Source organism: Staurois parvus, unplaced genomic scaffold (assembly GCF_062004578.1).
Source record: "Staurois parvus isolate SC_StPar_1 unplaced genomic scaffold, SC_StPar_1.0 ptg000090l, whole genome shotgun sequence".
NCBI classification, from domain to species: domain Eukaryota; kingdom Metazoa; phylum Chordata; class Amphibia; order Anura; family Ranidae; genus Staurois; species Staurois parvus.
In genome coordinates, this window is record NW_028317886.1 from 9,110,959 (window position 1) to 9,130,542 (window position 19,584).

General features: G+C 39.1%; 1 protein-coding gene across 1 annotated transcript in view; it reads right to left on the reverse strand.

Moving 5' to 3' along the window:
• Positions 1 to 19,584, reverse strand: part of RXFP1 (relaxin family peptide receptor 1) — a 421,535-nt gene that overhangs the window by 77,233 nt on the left and 324,718 nt on the right. Inside the window, exons 8-9 of the mRNA XM_089670400.1 lie at positions 7,204 to 7,275; positions 4,726 to 4,800 (exon numbers count right to left, since the gene is read on the reverse strand). Coding sequence (XP_089526526.1) covers positions 4,726 to 4,800; positions 7,204 to 7,275 — 147 coding nt within the window. The remainder of the gene's footprint in view (positions 1 to 4,725; positions 4,801 to 7,203; positions 7,276 to 19,584) is intronic.

The window sequence follows — 19,584 nt, forward strand, 5'->3', positions numbered from 1 at the left end:
CGGTCGCCCGCTGGACCCCTACTTCCCTGTGGGTTCTACCCCAGGAAGCTTTCCTCTACAGAATGCAACTACCAGATTGGAGACAGGGAGTTGTTGGCCATTATTCAGGCTCTCAAGGAATGGAGGCACTGCTCGAGGGTTCTGCGGTTCCGGTTCTCATTCTCACAGACCACAAGAACCTGACGTTTCTCTCAGAGGCTAAGAGGTTGACACCCCGTCAGGCCAGATGGGCTCTGTTCTTGTCGCATTTTAACTATGTGGGATCCAAGAATGTCAGGGCTGATGCCTTGTCGCGGCAATACTCTGAGCTGTCCAGGGAGGACTCTGAGCCGACCTCGGTCATACCTCCGGATTAGATCCTGGCTGCCATTCGTACCAGCCTGACTTCTCCCCTTGGGGAGCAGATTTTGGCGGCTCAAACTGATGCTCCCTCTGAGAGACCGGCTGGTAGATGTTTCGTACCTGAGAGATTCCACACGCGCCTGCTGTGTACCTACCATAATTCCAAGACTGCCGGTCATCCGGGGAGGAACCAGTTGTCCTGGGTCGTTTCTCGTCTATTCTGGTGGCCATCTCTCTGTTCCGACATCGCCTCATATGTAGTGGCATGTTCTGTCTGTGCCCAGAATAAATCTCCTCGGCATCTTCCATTTGGCCTTCTGCAACCCATTCCCAATGGGGAGCATCCCTGGTCACAGCTGGGCATGGATTTCATTGTGGACCTCCCTGCGTCTCAAGGCCATACGGTCATTCTTATGGTCATTGATCGTTTCTCCAAGATGTGCCATTGTGTTCCGTTTAAGAAATTGCCAACTGCGCAAGAACTGGCTACGGTTTTCGCCAGGGAGATCTTTCGCTTGCATGGGTTGCCTAAGGTGATTGTCTCAGACTGTGGGAGCTAGTTTGTGTCCAGGTTCTGGCGCGCCTTCTGCTCCCAGTTGGGTATCAAGCTCTCCTTCTCTTTGGCCTACCATCCGCAGTCCAATGGGGCTGTGGAGCGTTCCAACCGGGCCCTGGAACAATTCCTTCGCTGCTCTATCTCAGACCATCATGACAATTGGGTCGATCTCCTGCCATGGGCAGAGTTTGCGAGGAACTCGGCTGTCAACTCCTCCTCCGGGATGTCTCCCTTCATGGCCAACTATGGGTTCCAACCCGCTGTATTGCCTGAGTTGTTCTCGCCACAGGACATTCTGGCTGTGGAGAACCATCTTGCTGCCCTGCGTTCTTCATGGGGGCAGATCCAGAGGTCCTTGAAGGACTCAGCACAGCGCCAGAATCTCCAGGCTGATCGTAGACAGTTGCCCGCTCCTTCATACCAGGTCGGAGATCGGGTGTGGTTGTCCACTTGTAACCTCAATCTTCGGGTGCCCGCACCGAAACTGGCTCCCCGTTTTGTTGGTCCTTTCCGCATCCTCCGCAGGGTGAACTTGGTTGCCTATGCCCTTGCTCTTCCTCCTGGGATGCGTATCTCCAATGTCTTCCATGTATCCCTGTTGAAGCCTCTGGTCTGCAATCGCTTTACTGCCTCACTGCCTTGGCCTCATCCCATCCGGGTTGACAGTCATGAGGAGTATGAGGTGAGCCGCATCCTGGACTCTCGGTTGGTCCGCGGTCGGGTGCAGTTCCTGGTCCATTGGCGTGGTTATGGTCCCGAGGAACGTTCCTGGGTTCCTTCCGCGGATGTTCATGCTCCTGCCCTCCTCCGTGCTTTTCACGGTCGCTTTCCCCATGAGCCTTATGTTGAGCCGCGGAGGGGCCCTTGAGGAGGAGGTACTATCAAGGTCCTACCTTTCCTCAGGGCTTGTGCTGCTCCATGTGCTGGCATCCATCTTGGGTCTGCAAAGCATTGTGGGATCCTTTATGCTTTCAGCCCTCTGCTGCTCCTCCCAGGAGGTGGCGGCTTATCACATTTAAGTCTGCTGTTTGCAGCTGTCCATTGCAGTCGTGTTCTGTCTGTTGCACAGCAGCAAGCTCCTGTTTAGTTAACTCTTTGCTCTCCTGGATACCGACTCGGCTTTGACTAAGACTCCTCCTGGCTTCTGACCCCAGCTCTGGCGACCATTCTTCCTGGCTTCTGACCCCGGCTCTGGCGACCATTCTTCCTGGCTTCTGACCCCGGCTTTAGCTGCGATTCCCGCTGGTTCTCGACTTGATTATCCTGGAAGGCGACCTCGGCAGAAGAACTTCAGTCCTACCAAGTCATCCGCTGTTGCTGCCGGACTTGCATAGGCTCTTGCCTTGTTTCTGTGTAAATAAACCTACCTTTAATTGCACCTCCTTGTGTGTCTGGCTCCTCGCTCCCTGACACAACCTTTCTTGTAAATATTGAGTATGGCAACACCCCCAATAAATCCTGTGCCCCGCTATTGGTGATTTAACCTAATTCATGTGGTCATTGATCAGCAGGAAGAAATTGGTGGGTCTTACATGAATAGTTGAGATTTGTATATGAATTTCATCTGTCCGTATCTGTGGATCTGCTGATCATTTCGACATAAGGTTTTTTTACTGAAGGTAATCTCTATTTATGTATGTTTTTGTCCTATGCTCAGTTTGACATGCCAAGGTTTGTGATATGCTTATTTAAATCCCAAGGTAAAGCATTTTTTTTATTTTAGATGGCACAGAGAAGATTTAGGAATTCTGCCTGATTTTATTCTTTTCTGTGACCCCACTAGAGGGATTTCTCTTCTTATTTCTTACACCATAATAAGAAATTAGGATAATCGGCAAGCTGTGTTTGGAAGATTCACACATCAACAAAATGTTTGTTCTACAATCTGCGTAAATGTCAAAATTTAGTGCACCACTAATAAAAATATCACCAAGACATGCAAGCAACTTCCCATGTGCTCCTCACAGTGGAACTCCCACTATATTTTGGACATTTTATGTTATTGGAGGACATTGTCAATTTTTGTTTCCTTTTGGTGGGGGGCATAGTATATTATTTAGATGTCAGGGATATTTTTATTAGCGCACAATATTTACACCTGTATCATTTGTTAGAGGTGTGAATCATTTATCAATGCTAATTTTCTGTTTTTGGGTATAGGCATAATTGTGCATGTAGTAATTTTGGTAAATCTGCCATCTGTGTACAAAGCAGTTTTTGTCACCATGTCACAGGAACAGGAAATTAATTGAACCCTTCAAAACGAGAACGCAAACACCAAAACAAACCTTACAAAGGTTCCAGCCCTTTACCATTCTGTCCCTAGCTAAAAAATCATTTGGCTGGATTTGAAGTGAATATGTGCTTACTTATGCAGCCTATACTATCATTTCCTTTACTCACCCACTAGTCTATTGTTGGAAGCAAGGAGAAAAAGCCCTGTTTAAGCTCTGTGTACAAGGGTCAAATGCACCCTTGTAACATGGCAATAATTGGAACTACTGAAGAAAAACCAAAAGGTGCGTCTAAATCACTGCAGAGGCTAGGACTGTATTAGGTTCAAAACGCAGGCTCACTTTGAGCTGACCTTTTAATATGAGTTGTTAAATAAAATTCAAGGCTAAACCTAATTAGTCTTAAAAATACTGCCCCCCAACACTTATGCTGACTAATCTGTGTAAGAAAGAGGTATATATTTTTACCTATTTTTAGCCTGCTCCGGTCCAGTCACTTGATTCCCTATGTCACCCATCGGCGGCTGCAGAGGAGAGGTAGTGCGCTCCACTATGGCTAGGAATGCCTGGGAGTGGTGACATCACCCATAGACTCCAATGGTCCATCTGTCATTTCTCCTCTCCTCTGACAGTCCGGGTTCCCTGATGAAGTCATGTGATTAATGATGATACACATAGGGTGGAGCCGAGTGAAGTCAAATCCAGGAAGTAACTTTGACAATGCTGGATTGGTGTCCCACAATAAAGTAAATGCTGTTAGTTCCCTGTAATGCACCGGCAATATACACCAACAATGTGAGTGTATTTTGGTTGTTTTTAATTAATATTTTATTTAAGAGGATAACTCTACAATGGGAGCTGTTTTATTCTTTTGAGTACCTCGCCACCAGTTCCATTGAAGAAGGAAGCCCTGCCCCCTTTAATGGGGTATACACCTTGGTATCTGCATTAAAGATGCCATGTTGGAAAGGGAGAAAGCACATACCTATATCTCTCATAGCGCTCATAGGTCCATAACAGAAGTTGAAAGGCTGGATACACTGAGCTGGAGCACGTCAATTTATTATTTTCGGTGGAGCACTGGAGCAGTGTTGGGATACTTCATTGTAAAGCACAATAATTAGAGACTTTTATGCACATATACTGTATGTACATATTGTGGTATATTAGATGTTGTGATGTATAGTCATTAACTCACATATGGAGTTTTAATTTTGCGTTATATATGTAACTTAATTTGGGATTTGAGAGCAGTGCGGTACTATTTTATATTCATATGTCTTGAATGTGGGAACACATTAAGTGATCGCATGCAGCTCATAAGCAATATAAGCAATTTCAACACAGTAGGGCCGTGGGTAGGGGAATTTTTTCTATTCTTCACATATTAGTCAGTATAGGTGTTAGGAGGGGGGAGGGAGCATTTTTAAGACTAGTTAGGTTTAGCCTGGAATTCTACTTTAATGAATAATACTTTTTTATTATATACAGCATCTATACTCTTTCAAATGTGAAACAAATTCCGTTTTAACATTTTTGTGATCTGTTCAGTGTATATTACTGGTTTGCTCCAGAAACATACTTTGTACTTACAGCCAGTTTAGCTTAGGCATATATTGACAAAGCGGTTTGTCAGGCAGTCGGCCCAGGAAATTGTTCAACATTACTCTGTAAGAACAATAACACAATACATAAAGTGATTTAGGACTTTAGTACTATCACAGTATATGTTTGCTTTAACATATGTAGCCACACAAAAGAGAATTAAGAAAGTCCCTCAAAAATGCATTCAGAAAAAAACAACATGAAAAAGCACTAAAAATCAACAAAATGTACAAAGTAAAGTACAAACAGCAAAATAAATATTAAAAACAAATGGGTTTGATCTCTTCTTGAAAAACTATTTCTAGTCCCTTATTCCTCTATACAATAGTAAAAAAAAGTTTTAGGCTACGCTCTACTTAGCAAATATTTATATAACTATGCTGTGGTACAGTTTTTGTTCCTATTCACCTTTATAACTGTAATATATGAGATGGTATGGCCTTTTTTTTTTAATCAAAGGCAGCTTCAAACCTATCCAAATAGAAAAGAAAATAAGCTTCCTAGATCAGAGTACTTATGTGTAGATTCTAAATTCACAAAGGACACAGATGCATAAAAGAGTCATTGTGATTGTAGCTTCCTCTGTGATGTAGATTAAAGTAGGAGCGCTATTGGATCATTGCATAAAACTTCAAAGTATAAAAATTGGGTGCTTTTCTGTTCTTAATGAAGAACTTTGCTTTAATTAAAAAAAACTGTATATTGTTTTAAAAAGAGGAGCTGTTGACATGACTGAAAACAACTCATTAATAGTGGAGGGTGAATTTACCCAGGTTAGTTTCATGGAAGTTTCGGCAAATACTGTTTGAAGTTCAACGTACCTAAACTTAGCAGCAAATCCTATTGAAGTCTGAGGGGTGAATCATGTTATGAAATCTATCTAAACCCTAAAACAAAATTTTAATATATTGCAACTTATCAATCCATAGATGCTTTGGCTGCTTTGGTTTTCTGTTTTTAGGCCCCCCCCCCCCTTTATTTACTGCCTTAGGGTGTCTCCATTCTGGTTGGAGGACCAACTGAGACACCCTTAGACACCTCCACTCTCAGCTCACAACACTGGAAAAAAAGCCCTCACTTCCTTCTTCTAATATATGAAGAGCAACAAATATACTGTATACAGTCTATGACAGTTGCCCCGGTACCCAAGACTAAGACGCCAGAGTGTGAAATCCTTCACCACCCTTCCCTCCCAATGCTTTGATGAATAAAGTTTGCACATCTGCATATACTTTTTCCAGGTTAGTACAAGATGCACAAATAACAGCCACTGTCCACTGGCACTAGGGTTCCCATTATTTGGTCTGTGAAACACTGCAAGGAAAGGGTGATGTTGTGAGGTGGTTAAACCACTGTGATTTAGTCATAATGAGCATGGTAAAGTAGACCATGTTTACCTTAACATTATTGTTACTTTTTTTTTGTTTTTATATACAGAAACATAAGTAGTTTACAACATCAAATGTGCAGATTTTGTATTCTAAAATTTTTCTGTTTGCTTGTTTCTGGTACAAAGTATTTTAGTGCAGGGCAAATAAAGCAAACACATTGAAAAATTGGAAAATGTTGCGTACTAATGAAAACAATTATCAAATTAGTTGAGGGAAGAAGAGGATGATTATTATTTATTATTATTTGAGAAAAGAAAAAATAACATTGCATTGATGAAGAGTGAATTAATATAAAAAACTGCAAACCCAAACTGCAAAAAACAAACCTTACAGAGATTGTTTTAATTAATTTGTGAGCAGGGCAGAAATACTGCCTGTATAGACCATAAAGTATATCTAAAGTGGTTTGGCCCACTATAGATCAGCAGTGTTAAAGTTTTAAATTAAAAAAATCCTTTTCCATTATATATATATATATATATACACACACACAAACATTTTGCCTTGAATCTCTATTTTACCCTAGGCTACGGGATTGTGTGTTTTTACTGATGAAAATATTGTACTGAATCACAAGTCTAGTCCCTGCATGCAAAGATGACTTCATAGAGCACTGTAAGAGAACGGAGCCACCATGAAACAGGAATTGTAGGGCAGGGGCAGTGGTCATGCTACTAGCTTAAACAGGAGCATAGGCAAGGATTAAAAAATAAATATGCTGCATACTCAGCAAGTGATTACATCGACTGCTGAAAGTGCTTAAAAAACTAAGGGTTCAATATCACTTGAACTCCAGAATTTTAGTATTTCAGAGCTAAGTAGTTCTTCACAGCCACCAGTATGACTCAAACTGTTTTTGGCAGTTTAATCCTGGCTCAAGTGAACCTTCAGCTTCACTAAACACTCACACCTTATCCCAACCATTTAGCCATCCACAGAGTGCTTCATTATGAGTCCTATTGTCTTTTCCACATCCTGTCCAGCAGCATAGGCTAAGCATGCAGGCTTTATTTCCACCATATATTTAGTTGTTTAAATTGTATATTGAGATGTGTTTTACTTTGATAAAACTTACAGAAGTATAAGTGAATTCAGGCCTTGGAACACTTGAGGGGAGATCCGGTTTATTTTGTTGTTCTCAATGACTCTGTTGAAAAGGAGATAAATATTTATTAGAGGCAAATTTGTAAAATAAATTTAGCAACACCAAGTATATTTATTATTAAAGTCACCCATGTGTTCTTTTGTGCATTTGTGCAAGTTACATCTCAGAACAAGCACAAATCTTATCCAGAAACATATTAGGTTTGTAACAGGAGATGTGTGTTGTGAAGGATGTTTACTTTGCATTACATAGCATTGTGTAAAATGTTGGATAGTTTTATCATGTACAGTATAGGAAGTCAAATTTAATCCAAAGATTTGGGTGTACAGCTAAGTCTTCACAACACTGATAGATTTAGGTGAATGATTAAAATGTAGTTCAGTTGGCTTGTTTGGAATCTTTTTAGTGGGTTAAAATCCACAACTGAAATTAATTAATTCACTAATCCATTTTTAAAACTTCCATTTATTAATAAAACAGAACCCACCCAACCTCCAGGATACCATGCTGGCCCACCAGGCATACCAGCAGCTGGTCACTTGATGATGACTGGATAAGCCTTGAGAGCTTTTTTTTTTACTATGCTGATACTAGCCTGCATGCCCATCAACGCTGGGCTGATAAGATGGAGCCTCAAAACTATATGGTTCCACCACCCTCAAAATCCCATACAGATAAGATTTACAAGTAATCCAGCCAACCTACTGCCACTGAATTGTCATTTTCAAATTAACTTAGCTTTTATAAAGATCTATTAAATATCTCAAGTCTATACAGGTACTGTGGCCTTAGAAAATGTGTTGCTTTCTCTGCTTATTAAATGTCATACTTGTGCCTTGGATTGAAAATAACTAAATCAGGCCAATAACTAGAGAAAGTCTGCCAATTTTGCATTATCATTTCTATCTGGGTTTTAATTTTAAATATGATAAATAAGCAAAACAAATAAAAAGTCATCTGGAAAGAAGATTCCAATTTCACCAAGCAAATGTAAATGCTCAATCAATTCAGAAGTTTAAGTTTATTTGCATGCATACTGGGAATACAAGACTCGTTTTTCAATGCAAAGTAATCTCTCCAAAACAAATAAAGCCTGAGAGAATGAATTGACATTATTAAGTTTCTAAAACATTTTGTATGCCATGTTATCTCAAGGGGAACTGGGTTACAATTTGAGTTTTAACCTGACTTACTGCTGAGAAACTATAATACACTACTGAGCGGCACTACAATCATACAACAATATGGATAAAACAGATGGTAATGAGCCTGAAAACATTGACCCTCCATTTCATCTCAATGGCTGGACTTTAATGGTAATAATATTAATGGAGTAAGTAGATTAGCTAGGAGCAATGGTGGCAGTCATATCAGTCTACTATAAAAGCAGCATTTCTGAATGATCGTGATAAGTACTATCATATTGATCTGATATATATATATATTACAGGATATGTTTATTTTCTATTTCTATTTTGAAATTTCTTATATTCAAAAATAGGTTAGAGTTTATGTACAGTATGTTCAGTAGAAAATATTTTTTATTAGATGGAGTGGAAAAGCGGTTGAAACTCCTGTAAGGTTTTTAACTACTATCTGGAGCTCAGGAAGTAGTCCCAAAAAATGGAAGTGAAAAAAAACCTCTAACAGCAGCACAGACAGCATAACAAAAATTGTGGCTGGATATCCTTTTAACCTCTAAAATTATAACTAAAGGCAAAACTTTTTTTTTACATTTTGGATAGAGTAGAGATGGATTAGAATACTTGTCAGTGTCCCCGTTAGGGAGATTCCACCTCTCTATTTGTCCTGTTTACCAGTATCATTGAAAGTGAAAGTAAAAGAAAATTGTGGGATGTCCCCATAAAAGTAATAGAGGGGAAATCTTCCAACGGGGACACTTGTTCTGGTGACCTGAGAGTCCCCAAGTAATTCCCTTAATTTGCAGGGATTTTCTCTCACTTCCTGTTTGGCTATAGGACAGGAAGTGAAGGTAAATCTTCACAATGGGACAGAGATGGCGATAAAAAATCTGACAGCGGTTATAACCCTCCATTACTCTATCCAAAATGGGAAAAAAAAGTTTTGCCTACAGTTCTACTTTAACGTTGGCACCTCACAGCCTTTTAAAGGGTTTCAGATGCCGGGAGGTAGGTAGGGTTTTATGATCATGTGACCACTGTGAGTGGCTGTCACAGTGGTCACATGATCGGAAAGCTTTCCATTAGGCACCAGTAACTATTTCAGGAGTGCACAGGGTGCTTGCTCTCGGCATAGGTTTGTTTACATTTTGGTACGCATATATGCGGCCTCTCGCACCGCGAGGACGCATATATGCATACTTTTGCCGCAAGAAGTTAAGCTACTGATAGTATTTAATGATTGTCTCCTGAACCTGATGATTAAAGGATGAGATGACGATCCTGATGTCTATGTGTGATAACCTGAAGGATGAAAATCCTGACATTCTTTATGCTTGATGTGACAGGCTAAGCACACAACTGATTATATTCAATCATAACGCCTTACTTAAATACTGTTGTACTGTTACATGCAAAGTGCTTTAATAAAAAAATCATGGCCAGTTTCTGAGCATTGATTGATTTATGCATAATTCACTAAAATCATTGGAGCTCCTTATTAAGACACATAAAAACCGGCTCAAAATCTATGTTTATAATACTGGTTTGTTAAATACAAACACGAAAGTACTGAATAGGCAATCCACAGTATAGGTGTCCTGTGATTTGCTATTTAAATATTTAACTTTAAATATTTTAATGAAAGTCTGAATTTTCTAGATACACCGGCTATAAAGTTGTATCTTTATTAAATCCAAAATTTTTTGGCTTAGCACAAAAGGATCTGCTTTGTAAATAGTCGTTCACAGAAGTACTTCTAATGGCTTGTAAAAACGATGTTTCTGGACTTTATTCATTACTTATTGTATAATATCAACAAAATAATTTGTGCTTCTAAGTGTTGCCTTGACTTTATTGCCTATATTCATCACACAACGCCTAAAACCAAACTCCAGGATGGAAAAAAACATTGCAATGGGGCACTCAAGGGGCTTACAATCTAAAGTTCTTATCTCACATGCATACATAAATACACTAAGGGCCAATTAACCCATAAGCATGTCTTTTAGAGTATGGGAAGAATCTGGAGGAAACCCACACTAGCACAGGGATATTAAGGAAATTACATGCAGGTAATGTCCTGACCAATATTCAGACTGAGGACCCCAGTGCTGCAAGGTAACTGTTGAGTTTATTAGCCATATAATGGCTAACTGGTACGTCTCTGTTGAGTTTATTAGCCATACAATGGCAGTGGCTGTAACCTCAACATGAAATTCTAAAAGACATACAGTATATGATTGTTAAATCCTCTTTTTTATACTTGAATAATCATAATATAAAATGCAACTGAACATTTTGGTCTTTCATGTATACAGGCAAGTCTCATTCTTTCAAACTTTTAAGAAGAAAAAGATCTTTTAGTTCTCCTAGGCCTAATAAACAGAGAACAATCAAAAGCATCTTTACAGAGAGCTGGAAATTAGTCCCTTTCTTCTATTTTTTTCCAGACCTGATGGAACTTAGACATTTCTTTATGACTTTGGTATTCCAGTAATTACTAATTTCAAGATATAAACCTTACCAATCACATATTTTAATTGCCTTGTCTTCTTGTTTCTAAAATTGCAATTCTCATTTATCCAGATGCATTTGTTCAACCTCATTCATCTTCTAGAACTCTGCTTGTACCTTTCAACTAGGAATTCTGACCAATGATAATTCCTATTTCCAATATTCTTGTATGACAGGATTATCACCCTCCTCTCCCAATGGTAATCTCCATATAAAATATTTATCTTCTCATACATGGTGTAACTCTTTCGTTGGCTTAATAATATTATACCTTGATGGTACCCATTTACCAAAAAGTAATTGAACTAAAATCACTACTTAACAATCACAAAAAAACATGCAAAACACCTTAGACCTACAATAATAGAGATTACAGTGTATCTGAACCTTTGATTGACAACTATTGCAATAAATCTTTGTGATGGAACAGACATATGATTTATAACCAGGGAGATAGGTTGGGTAAACTTTTGGCTCAGAACTAGGCCTAATATTGCAGAAGTTACTAAATTAAAGCATAGTAAACCCAAAACAAGGAAATGAAAATGTAATATATTATTGCTTACCCATCATTAGATGTGGTGCCTGCCTTAGGTTTCTTTTTTTTAGCTTATTTCTCTCTGTTTTCACCTGGTGATCTGGCCAGTAACACACCTACTGTATTAGAGTGCACCCACTCTGGGTGAAGGAGCACAGGGGAAAATTTGGACAGCAGCTTTGTCAGTCTGGGGGGAGGGGAGTTTTAAATGTACTAGCAAATTGAAATACACTAACAAATTGAAGCCAAACTTCAGCTCACAATTTATAATCAGTTACAGCAAACTGTTTTTTTTTTCCTTTAGGATAAAGGTTTTACATGAATAAATAAAAGTTCTGGCAAGTGGTTAATGGTTTGTCTCAGTCCCTATATACTGATACATCTGGAAGAGAGCTTGTTCTTTTGAAACACAACAGACTTACTGGTCACCACATGAAAATAAAACAAAGAAAGCAAAAAAAAAAAAAAGAAAACTAACACAGCCATCACATCTAAGACTTGGTGAGCTGCAATATAATACAGTATATGTTTGATTTTGGGTTTCAACAATACTTTAAGTCTTTTCAGAACTTTAACATAAAATCCACCAACTATTACTGGAGAATTACAGACATTTTACTCATCAGCTCAAAACTAGACAATTTTTCACTAAATTATCAAAATGTTATCTTAATCTTATCTCATGAATCCATGGTTGATAGTCCATTTATGGTTGAAGAAATCAAATGAGCTATTAAACAGTTAAAACTTTCCAACCCCCCCCCCCCCAGACCCAATGAATTCTGTGGCACATAATATAAACATTTTGTGGATGTACTGTACTAGCTCCATGTTTTTGTGAGTATTTAAATAGCATTAGAAGAGGAAATTCTATTCATCCAACAGAAAATCTGGCTAATATACACATTCTCCCAAAGAAAAAAATGGATTTATTAAACTCCTCAAATTTCCATCCAATTTCCCTAGTCAAAAATATTATATTAGCTAATAGGATTAATATTTTTCTATACAATATATATTTCTAGGTAAGGTTAAATTTGTTCCTGGCTGGCAAGCACTAAATCAAACCAGGATGGCACTCAACCTGTTCAGTACAAGTGGAATAATTAAACCATTAGATGAGTAAGCTTTTATCCCTTGACCTCAAAAAGTATTTAATTCTAAATCATTGGACTACCATTTTTTCACTTAAGAACAATTTGGGTTTGGACCCAAATTTATCACAATTTTAAAATTCTTTTAAAATAATCCCGAGACCATTGAACCATTGGCTACAACCATATGTAAAAATATTAGCATAAAAGTATTTTCCCAGGAGGTTGAGAACATGAACGTGCATTTGCAGACGACATTTTGATGCTTCTCATTTCCTCTAGGATTTGAACCCAAATTTATTAAAATGATTACAAAAAAGATCTACTATTTCAGGATTCACACTAAATGAATAAATCACAAGCTATGAACCTGAACTTGGACATACAGATTGTGAAAACATTAATGTCCTCTTTTCCATTCAAATGGTCATCCTCTTCTCCTTTATGGGTATCCAATTGACACCAAGCTATAAAGTGTTACTAAACCCAGCACCCTGCATTCACTATATCTGGTCTCCCACAGTACACAGAACATCGAAGTGTAATTATTTTAGTAAATATAAACTGCTAATTATCTTTTCTCATCAGCAGTTACAGCAGTCTTGTGACTTCTATCAGTAACCAGCAGAACACATGTTACAGCTTGTAGGAGGAGTTTTCATTCTGCTGTAGGAGGATGCAGGACCCCTGACCTCTGTCTGGAGAGTGCTGATTGGCCCTATGCTGATCACATGCACTCTCCCAAGAAAAAAAAATCATCATAATCAGGAGATAAAAAGGGGGCACTGGAAAAAAAGAGGATCAGAGAAGTCAGTATCAAACAGCATTTTTACACAATGCAGAGGATTAACTCCTTAGGTTCCACAGTGAGTATAACAAGCATGCTTTGCTGCATATACAGACTGATTTTATTGTTGTGGGTTTAGTAACACTTTCATACACTTTTTCACCTAAACAACCCTTCCTTGTTCAAAAAATATCAGCGGACCTAGATAGGTTGTCATTTTCACTCCCTTCATGGTTTGGATGCCTTTATACCATAAAATTATTATTCTACCTCAAATTTATTTTTTACACTTCAAATAAACATAGTTAAAAAAGATTTAGAATCCTTTGAATCCAAACTATTTATGTTTTCTAAATTTTCTACCATCAAACTATCCTATATGATTAAAGTAGAACTAGAGTCAAAACTTATTTTCCATTTTTTTTGCGTTCTTTTATTTAAGAATTACGAAGTATTACGATGCAAGGGGCATTTACAGCAGTGCAACAGTATAATAATAATAATATTAAGAATAATTGGTCCAAATCTAGTATATAAAGTTAGAGGTAGTTAGGACATGGATGTATTCTTCAGAACAGAAGTCCTTCCAGTGGGACCATATATCATGAAATGTATTGGTTGTACTTTTGAGAAAACTGTAAAGTGTTTGCATATATTCTATATCGTGAGCTTGACAAAACCATTGCCGCATAGTGGGAAGTGAAGAGAATTTCCACAGAGCTGGAATGCAGGATCAGGCCACATTAACCAAATGAATAATGATTAAATTTTTGTATTTTTTTGAGAGGAATGTCATTATAATGTAGGAGGAAGAAACTTAGTTCTTTAGGAACTGACTGATCAGTGAACTTTTGAGTCCAAAAATCGTGAAGCTAGGGACAAGTCCAGAAAATATGTAGTAAGTCCACCTGTGGGGTGTTGCATCACCAACAGGAATCTAAAATAAGTGGATAAATTGAGTGTAACAATTTAGTGGTACGATACCAGTGAGAGAGCAATTTATATCAGATTCCTGGTATTGATTACTTTTAGAAGAGTGAGTTGATAGTGTTAACACTTTAGATCTAGCTTGAGGTGTAAATGTAATATTTAGATTTTGTTCCCAATTATTTACAAATCCTAGAACTGGTCATATTGTATCTGAAAGCAAGAGTTTACAGCAGAATGAAAGGGCTTGTGAGTCGGCAGAAGGAAAGGTGCGCAGAAATTTGGAGATATGATCGATTTGTAATGGCCCAATTGATGAGAAAGAAGGGTCAGATGTCAATTGATGGGTAGTCAACCATTCTGAAATTTTGTATAAATTGAAACACAAGATATTTATCTCTAGTGCATGAAAAGTTTTGAATACATTTTAGATGGTCTAGAATTGGTAGGACTTGAGAGGGGAAAGGGGAAATTCTACATTTATTAAAAGTGTGTTTACAGTGTTTCTACGTAGTCACTATTGTAAGATGGAGTCGTAGGGCCAAATTTGGAAGCATTGGGCTCCAGAGAAGAGCAGGGAGAGGTATGGGAGAAAGAGATTATTCTGTGGTGACCCATTGCTTAATATCTGAATGTCGACACCAATCTATAGCTCTTGAGAGATGAATGGCCAAATAATAAAGTTTATCAGACCCAGTCCACCTAGATTTTGTTGTGTCTGTAGAATAGTATGTTTAATCCTGACTGATTTGGAAGCCCAAACAAATTTGTTGAATATTAATTGCAGAACTGAACATAAATTGCAATGATCTTCAAAACATTACACCAGGATGACAATTCGGAACAAAATTTGGATAGCATAGAAGAGTAAATAGGTGTATATAATGTAGATAGGTCAGCAGGTAGTAAAATACCTAGATATTTAATACGGAATGAAGCCCATTTAAAATACAAATTTGACTGTATATTACCAAATGCATGTTTTGGGATAGTAAGATTCAATGCTTCAGATTTTTGGTAATCAACGTGGAAATTCGATAGGGTTCTATAAAGATTAAATTATCTGAGAAGAATTGGCAAAGTAATAATAGGTTTACTAAGAAAAAAAAAGAAGGTCATCTGCATATGCTGAAATCTTATGTTCTTGATTTCCACAAAACAATATCAGGATTTGCATGAATGGTTCTCAGAAAGGGTTCCAATGATAATATAAGGATGAGTGGAGATAGTGGACAACCCTGACAAGTCCCATTTGTTATTGGAAAAAAAGGAGGAGAGTACACCATTCACTCGTGCAGTTCCTAGATCTTGCTGTAAACCAATTTGTTGCAGCCAGTTTACAATTGCTAGGTCATGGTAGTCAACATCACTTATCTTTGAATCGCTCGTTTCAAAATTGAAAAGGATAGTGATTAATAATAATTTCTCAGGTATTTTAAATGATAAAATAGATGATTTCCTGAAAGGTTTGTATCCTTGCGTGAATTATATGTCTGCTCAAGTATTACATGGCTTATTTTTTAAACTTTTTATTTCATTGGATGGTACTCTGAAATGTGGTGGTAGTCCATACCGCCACCTCTGGCACTGCCCCTGGGCTCACCACTCATTGACTTGTCACTTGTAAACACAGAAGCTAGTAGGGGAAGTTCTCTGCACTGCTCACTTCCACTTCCAGCTTCAGTGTGCCTGTTCGAACAGCTCAGGTACAGAACCTTCCCCTACACCATCCACGTGACACAAAAGAGTAGAACAGCTGTACCAGCCTAACAGCAGTGGCTCCTCCTGCAGTCCTTGCCCCCATCCAGCACCGAGGGCTTCTCTGTTGTCAGAGTACTAGCTGCTTTCCCAGAGTGTGATACTATATACTGAGATGGGGTATTTGTGGGTGAGGCAGTTCTCTGTACTGAGGGAGAGGATATGCTCTGTACTGGAGGGAAGGTAAGTTTTCTTTTACTCTGGCTTGTGTGTTATCCACTACTGAGCCCTGCAATGTATATGCACTCCTGACCCTGCATGTTGTGCAATACACACCCCTGTCTACTGCGCAATATGCAATCCTGAGTCCTTTGCCCTGTGCTATATGCAGTTCTGAGCACTGGACAATATGCACTCCTGACCCCTACACTCTATGTGATACAACCTCCTGAGCCCTGTGCAATATGCACCTCTTAGCTCTGCGCCCTGTGCAAATGCACTTCTGACTTTGTGCCCTACATGATATGCACTCCTGAGTCTTTTACAGTATATAAATAGATAGCTCAGTTCACCTATCCCTCTTTATTCCACAACTGTTCCTCTTTTACAGTATGTCTATTGCACTGAGCTATATAAATACATGTACTATTTAAATAAAAGTTAAAGTAGTTACATAAAAGTTAAACCTGACTTCTTGACTGAACTCTACATGCTTAAATTGCCTATTTTTAAATTGCCAGTATGAAGGAAAAATTAGTGTGAAGGAAGTATCAGTGTGATTAAGTGAATTATAATTTTCCATATTCTTTCTTTGCTAATGTGGGCCATTGTAGACCATTGTTAAATGTGTCTTTGGCTCAAGATTTCTCCAGGGTTTGCATGACTGGAGAATGGCCTTTAATCAAATAAATTTGGCCTAAAGTTTGTCCCTTTTTCCCATCTGGGAATGCTGGGTGTTAGGCAGATATCCACAAAAGTAGCTGTAGTGCCTGTTATCATAGCCCAAAACGCTAGCAGAAATAGGTTTCACAAAATTCTGATGCTATAGCTGCTCAAGACACACCATGCTTAGCTTATCCATATACACTTATGAGCCACTTTATTAGATACACCTTGCTAGTACCAGGTTGGACCCCCTTTTGCCTTCAGAACTGCCTAAATTCTTCATGGCATAGATTCAACAAGGTGCTGGAAACAGTCCTCAGAGGTTTTAGTCCATATTGACATGATAGTATCACACAGTTGCTGCAGATTTTATGCTGTTTCCATGCTGTTTACGCTAAATTCTGACCCTACCTTTTGAATGTCGCAGCTGAAATCGAGACTCCAATTTTGGCCAGCCTGTGCAAATTGTAGCCTCTTTTTCTTGTTATTAGCTGATAGGAGTGGCACCCAGGGTGTTCTTCTGTTGCTGTAGCTCATCTGGTTCAAGGTTTAACGTGTCCAAGGTTTAAGCAGGCATTTCCATCCACACAACTGCCACTCACTGGATATTTTCTCTTTTTCTGACCATTTTCTGTTAACCCTAGAGATGGTTGTGTGTGAAAATCCCAGTAGATCAGCTACTTTTGAAATACTTAGAACAGTCCATCTGGCACCAACAACCATGCCACATTCAAAGTCACTTAAATCTAGGGGTAACCTTGGATTTTGAATGATTCTTTCAGGCCCACATCCAATCCCTGTCCAAATCATGCTACCTCAACCTCCACAACATTTCCAGAATATGCCCCTTTTTAACCAATGATACCACAAAGCTTCTAATTCACTCTCTGGTTATCTCTTGCCTCGACTACTGCAACTCCGTCCTCATCGGCTTACCTTTACATAGGACTATTCCCCCTCCAGTCCATCATGAATGCTGCTGCCAGGCTCATCCACCTTACCAACCACTCAGTGTCTGCTACCCCTCTCTGCCAATCTCTTCAAAATACTAACAACAACTTACAAAGCCATCCACAACTCTGCCCCCAGCTACATCACCAACCTGGTCTCAAAATATCAACCAAACCGCTCTCTTCGATCCTCCCAAGATCTACTCTCTAGTTCCCATGTCAACTCCTCCCATGCTCGCCTCCAGGACTTCACACGAGCTTCTCCCATGCTTATGGAACTTCCTACCCCAATCTGTCAGACTATCTCCAAATCTATCCACCTTTAGACAATCCCTGAAAACCATTCTCTTTAAAGAAGCATATCCTGCTTCTAACTAATAAACTGCTTTTTATTTCCTCCATCAGTTTATCCCACGCAGCAATTACCTTTTGTATCACTCAACCCTTAGATTGTAAGCACAAACGAGCAGGGCCCTCTGTTTCCTCTTGTACCAAATTGTATTGCAACTGTAATGTCTACCTTCAATTCGTAAAATCAATGCGTAAACTGTTGGTGCTATAGAAATCCTGTATAAAAATAATTAATAATAAGTTGTCTTTACGACTTCTAGATGCCTAAATGCATTGAGTTGCTGCCATGTGATTGGCTGGTTAGCAGTTTGTGCTACCAAGCAACTGAACAGGTGTACCTAATAAAGTGGCCAGTTAGTGCAGAAACAGCATTTACACATGTTGCTGTCCAATTCTGAAGGTCCTAATGATATTGCACTTTCTTCCTGAAGTGTGAGGCATGTGATAATCACCCTCACTGTAAGTATTACATGCCTAAACTGATGATTTATTTGCTAACAGCTTTGCTTGACAATATGCCAACTCTAGACAGCTAGTCATTAAAGGGAGCATGTTAAAGGGGACCCAAACTCAAAACGTAAAGATTTGCTATGTTATAGGGAATATTTAGAAATGCTAATTGTTCCTAAGCAGTAACCTTATAAACACACTTTTTGTCTTTAATTTCTCTTGCAAAATAGCAGTAGTGTACTTCCTAGTATGTGAAGGTGCCTAGGCACTCCTGTGCATACAGCCTCATATCTGTATATCTGCAGTGTGAGATTTAAGGCACAAGGCACTGCTGCTTCTGCCTGCTAAACTCATGAGATTTGGAATGAGGTTTGATCATGTGCTGAATCCAAGTGTACAATCAAAACGCACGCGTTCCTGCGTAAAAAATGGTTGTATGTGTAAGTGGGTGCTGCAGCGACCGTCGGCTGGAACCAAACAGAATCAGCAAGGGAGAATGTCACCAGCACACCAAGGATCACCAAAATGGGTTCAAAAGTTTTAATGAACGATCACATAGTTACAGCAAAGCAACGTTTCGGAATCTCACAGGACCCCTTCATCAGGCATGTGATGAACATTTCTATTTCAAAGTTGAAGTCACAGGACAGAATGACAGACCTTTAGACAAGAGACAGGACTCACCCTTTGTGATGTATCTGGATGATAGATTAACTAGCGGACTCCTCTGTCCATGCATTGGCGATTACTGCATGTTTGATATCCGTGACCAATTATTGCCCCTCCTGATTCTTTGCCGTCTCCGACCCTTTGAAAAAGGGGTGTGCTACTTTCAGTAACAAGGGCTATGGAGTGACCAGATGTGCCGACTTCGCTGTCTGTAGAAGGATTCTCAGTTAGACGCTCACTCTTAGATGAAATCTAGTGGCTTCCTTTTGTTGGCTTCTGGGGTAGAGGTCGAGTACATAATCTACTCCTGGGCCTAGAGGTCCCAGTTAACCATGGGTAAACTCTA